Source organism: Protomyctophum parallelum (genome assembly GCF_964188405.1).
Source record: "Protomyctophum parallelum genome assembly, chromosome: 23".
In the NCBI taxonomy this organism is placed as follows: domain Eukaryota; kingdom Metazoa; phylum Chordata; class Actinopteri; order Myctophiformes; family Myctophidae; genus Protomyctophum; species Protomyctophum parallelum.
In genome coordinates this window covers 25,718,581-25,723,985 of record NC_139715.1, presented here as the reverse complement: position 1 = coordinate 25,723,985, position 5,405 = coordinate 25,718,581, and the positions used below count along the sequence as shown (strand labels likewise).

General features: G+C 42.5%; 1 protein-coding gene across 1 annotated transcript; it reads right to left on the bottom strand.

Annotated features, from left to right (window-relative positions):
- Positions 1–310: 310 nt before the first annotated feature.
- Positions 311–1,745, bottom strand: LOC310854330 (diphthine methyltransferase-like; the record flags this gene model as incomplete). Its single annotated transcript, XM_083758927.1, has 1 exon — positions 311–1,745. The coding sequence occupies exon 1, from the start codon at positions 1,736–1,738 to the stop codon at positions 311–313; it is 1,428 nt and encodes a 475-aa protein (XP_083615053.1). The 5' UTR covers positions 1,739–1,745.
- Positions 1,746–5,405: the final 3,660 nt, after the last annotated feature.

Below are 5,405 nucleotides of genomic sequence, written 5' to 3'. Positions count from 1 at the left end.
CCCACTTCCTCTTGCGTCCCCCTGTGCTCCCGCTTGGCTTCATCTTTTCTTTCATCTTCAGTCTTCGATAGTAGTCAAGGATGGACTTCCACCGATCTTTGCACCTTTGAACTGCATGTGGTTGACAACAAAAGTAGAAATGGTTTGTTTTCTGTCATACACTGCAGTGTATGTTGACAGTATTCTTTATGGAATACGTGTATAGTGGCCACAAATATTTGGTCCAATATTTTATGTCTGTATAATGTATTATCTTTGGTCAGACTTTGACTACATACAGTATAAATTAACTGGTGGTATTTAGGATTCATCATCTGCTGTGATACAGCTTCTGTATTGAAGCTCCTGCCGAGTCACCTGCTTGGTCTCCTGACTCACTGCCCTCCTGGGCCTGGGGGAAGCCACAGGCATTCTCAGGAGCCCAGTCCCAGCGCCATACATGTAGCATATGGTCATAGAAAGAGCAAGTGGCAAGCAAACAGGACACAGAGTTTCCATCGGCTGCACTATCAAGGGGTGGAATAGTAGCGGAGCTGGAAGTGGTGGATGGGGTCGGCGTTACGGCCTCTGGGATGTAGCGACCCTCGTCGTCTTCCAGTGACGTGTCAAAGCTGGCAGTGGGGGATTCATATTGGATCCTCACGTGTCCTCTGCCACTGGTCTCCACATGGCTTTTCCTCGTCTCCATTGTCTGTGGCGAGTAGAGAGGAGCAGGCCCTTCCAGGGTGACCTGTGACCAGTCGGCTCCATACGCCAGGGAGTTGTGCAGAATGTAGGAGGCAAGGCTGGGACACTCTCCTTCACTGCCCTCTAGTGCCTGCTGGCAGTTGAGGATGTGAAAGTCGTTGTGCATGCAGGCAGCCAACAGCAGGTGTTCATGGGTGGGGTGCCACTTTAGTCTCCACACGCCCCCCCCAAGGGGGTTCTCACTGAGGGGCTGCCTCATGTTCCTGCCATCCCACAGCAGAACCTGCTCGTCATAGCTTCCTGTAGCTAGGATGTGCTCCCGGTGTGGATTACTGTGTATACTACATACACCCATTGTGTGCCTCTTGCTGGTGAAAGTGGGCGTGGCAGGACCGATCCGTAGATCCCAGCCCTTGAGTTTACAGTCATCCCCACCAGAGTAAATCAGCTGAGTGTCCCAGTAGGAAAATGCAGAGATCCAGGCCTCAAAGTCATGGGCCTTCCACTGTGATACAGCTGTCAAACTGGTTTGACCCAGTGAGAGTACATTCACACAGCCTGCAGAGTCACTGCACACCACCCGCACATCACTGCTGTCCCCCCTGCCAGTGGACCAGTCTAGTGAGAGGGCCAGCCTGTCAGCTCCAACTTCCAGGCTGCTCAGAGCCTTTAGACCCCAGTGGCTTTCCTGACTCTCTGTGAGTGTGTACAGCTGGATGTGCCCAACTGCAGTGGCCATTCCTAACAATGGCTTCTCTGATACTGGTACATGACACCATTTCAAATCTAGAATAGCTGGTGTGTCCACACGCTGCAGTTCAGTGAGAGGCGGGGTCAGGGAGCTCTCTTGGCGAAATTCAAACAGGTATAAACGACCAATCCGGCTGGGAGTCGCAGACTCTTCTACTGCCCCATCTGGACTCTTCTGGAGTTGATATGTTCCACATGTCAGGATGTTGTGCCACTTTGGAATAGGACACCATTCAACAGTATCAGCACTCAGTTCTGTGTCAAACACCTGCAAACAGCGAGTCCTTGACTTCCAAGACATCGTCACCTTGTTAGCTAATCTAATTGGTAACCATAATCTCACACAGACAGCCCAGTGCAAAAAAGCAGAGCTGTCAACATTTAGACACCGCCTTTTAACCATTTATTGTGCAAGGTGACGACACACGCCATATATGGGTCAGTGACGTGACGCCCCAAAAAAAGTGTTTTTTTAAAACCTTTAAATAGGAATAAAAATGATTTACTTTTGTTCTACTCACTCATCTTTATGGAAACATTTTGTTTTTAGATATTTTATTGGAATCAGAATTTATTCATCATTTTGTTGTACTTGTACTTAAAATGTGCCTAAAATCGTCATATGGTGTGACATGACAATTGTTTATAAAATGAAAATGGAGTACACCTTTCCTAAGTTGCTCACTTTATCAAAGTCCTTTATTGTTACGAAGGAACCAGTTGCCTCTCTGACATCATAACCGGGGTGTCAGAGGTGACGTCACTCTGACATACCTCATACCTGACATCTCAACACTATAAATATAGGTGCCTACGCGAGCAAGGATGGATTTAAGATGAGAACTGAGAAGGACTTCATACCAAGATCGAGCCGCCGACCTAAGGACTTTAAGAACAGCTCGCCTCAAGAGAACCATATCCATCCCTTCCGAAACTTCGAAGGTTGGAATCTCTCTGCATTATCCCAGAGCAGACCCCTATACTTAGGCCTCGGTCACATTTATCATAACTAACCTGTGATCCACTATAGGTTTCACTTTTGTGAAAATGTATTAAATCTGTATATTATTTTCGTAATCAACACTCAATGTGAGGCCCATGTTATCGGTCTTTCAATATATTTTGTATTTATTGTGACAAAACTTTCTCTTCCTGATACTATTTGCTATGTAATCCACAAACATTAATGTTATATTTTTGCAATCGATGCAATGTTTTGCAATGGATTCATAAAACTAAATGGAGAGGGAAAGGGCGCGCTCCGTGCGTAATGAAAGCCAGACAGTTCAACAGATCCCTGGCAGTCAATAAGCTTGCATGGTTGGTTATTACTATTATTATACCAGTGTTTACACATGGGAATACAGTGCGTCCGGAAAATATGGATTATTTTCCGTCGCACAAGGGTGTACGCGATGTACAAGACCATGGATGAGAAGCGTGCACAAATAAATCAGGAAACAGTCCTCTATCTCTCTCTCGATGATCATAGGCGAGTAAATCTATGAAAAAAAAGCACCTTACCCCAAAAAAATTGCAACAAAAGGTTTCTCAACAGTTTTTTGTAGTATTAGGTGTCCCTAATAACATACTAAAAGTTTACCAAAGTTTGACCACCCGAAAGGTGTTATTTTCAAGATGGCGTCCAAGATGGCCTAAAAACCATTGAAATAGCCTAACTCCTTCATTATTCATCCTAGACAAGTACTTTTTGTGTCTAACCCTATGTTTTTGGGGTCTAGGAGTCCATTGAACTTGTTCAAATTGCAGAGATACAATTAGATAATTGTGAAATCCAATATTGTGTTTGTGACTCTGTTAAAACCCTCTGAAATAGTCACCAGTTTCAAGTTAACTAAACTAAATATTTAATAAATGTCTGAATATTTATATATTTTTTGGAATAAGGTTTCAAGATATCCTCAAAACACAACAAAACTAATAGTCACAATTTTCAGTAATTCAGAAGGTTGTGGCAGAGAATATTGTCAGTTGATAGTAGGGATGCACCGAAATTGAAATTCTTGGCTGAAACCGAATACCGAATATAGGAAACAGTTGGCCGAATACCGAATATCCGAATATGATTAATATTATACATCTTTTTTCCTACCATTGCTGTCATGGCCGTACCTTAAAGCTACCTGATTTATTTAAAATAAATTATTATGGCAAAACTTAACTTAAATAATAATCACTATTATGGGTCCATAAAACATTATTCAGCCCTTTTGAATGCATTAATTTCATACACTATTCGGTGATATATTTTCTGCCTATTCGTGCCGAAACCGAACATTTTCTGCGGCTGAATATTCGGGGCATCACTAGTTAAAATAGTATTTTTATACAGAGTAAGTACAGAATAAATAATCTCTCAATCACCGGGTAATGACTGTGACACAGTCCTATATCTGAAAGGTCAGAAATGCAGTCCTTGCAACCACAATGTTTCCAGCCAGACAGGTCTAGTCCAGAATGCCACTTAAGCACTATAAATACTTTGTTGTACAACAAATAGCAAAGATTGTTGACCTACAAGCTTGTAGATGTTTGGAAAATTTGAAAGATTTAGAAAGCTTTTGCCTATAATGCCATGTTGAAAGTGGTTATCACTTAACATACCTACACCCGCACAGTATCATTGGTATGAAGTGTAACTGAATATCGCTGTTTTAGTATCCTCACTTAACCCATTAACCTGAGTTTGATTCTACAAATGTTATATTATGGTTATGGCAAAACTTAAATAATAATCACTATTATGGATCCATAAAACATTTATTCAGCTCTTTGAATGCATTAATTGCATACACTATTCGGTGATATATTTTCTGCCTATTTGGGCCGAAACCGAATAGGCCGAAAATGCATATTTTGCCATTTTCTGCCGAATATTTTCTGCGGCCGAAAATTCGGTGCATCACTAGTTGATAGATAATAGCCTACATGATTGCAATATTGAAACGTTTTGGATAGCTTGGTGGATAAACTTTGGCTCAAACTACTGTAAATAATTCATCATTATACACCCCACCCAAAACTAATTTCTTGCATTATAGAGCGTCGCAGTCCCGCCCCCTTTCATGACGACGCCAGGCCCAGGAAATAATTCCCAATGCATTTTTCCCATAGACATTTCGAAACGTATTTATTGAAAGACATTATAAGCGTTGTACAAAGCCAACTCTTGTCGTGACAAATCATGACAACAAACACAATATTTTGGACCAAACAAATAATTACAAAGAAGAAAAACAACAAGTGTTGTAATCTGCTGTTTTTTCTAATTCTTTGTTTGGCCCAAAACATTGTGTTTATTGTCATGAATTGTCGCGACAAGAGTTGGCTTTGTCCGGCGTAAACGTCTTTAAATAAATACTTTTTGAAAAGTCTATGAGGGAAATGAACGGTGATTTCTTCTCCGTCTCTCTCGAGGGGACGCTCTACTTACTCTTAGTGCAGAGTAGGCAGAACCTAAGTCTCTACCGGGTGCAGAGGGGAGTATGATAGGTGGGGTTGGGTGAGAAGGTAAAGGGGTTCCGGTCTAGAGTTTAGTGGGCCTAGGGTTCCCCTCAGGTGGGTACAGGGGAGTATGGGGAGTGGGGGGTCACTGGATTTCTCCCTGGGGACTTGGAGCACAGAAGAGCAAAGTTAAGAAGACCCTCATGGTCTTCTCCTCTATGCATGTCCGAGGTGGCGCATACAGTACATGTCCCATTAAAGCTATGGGGCACTTGAGAGCTTGAGAGATTGGGGCTTGTCTGTCCCTGTGGTGGTAGTTCTAAGACCTCCATGTTGTGATATTGATTTATATGGGGGGTGGGTTCAATTAATCGATTATTAAATCGGCAGAGCTGTCGACTATTGTCAACATATTCCCCAATTTCCACTGAGATTATGGGGTGAATGAATGTGGCCAGACCCATCTTCTCTTTCTGTCATAGTGACATAATATTGTCCTGCAT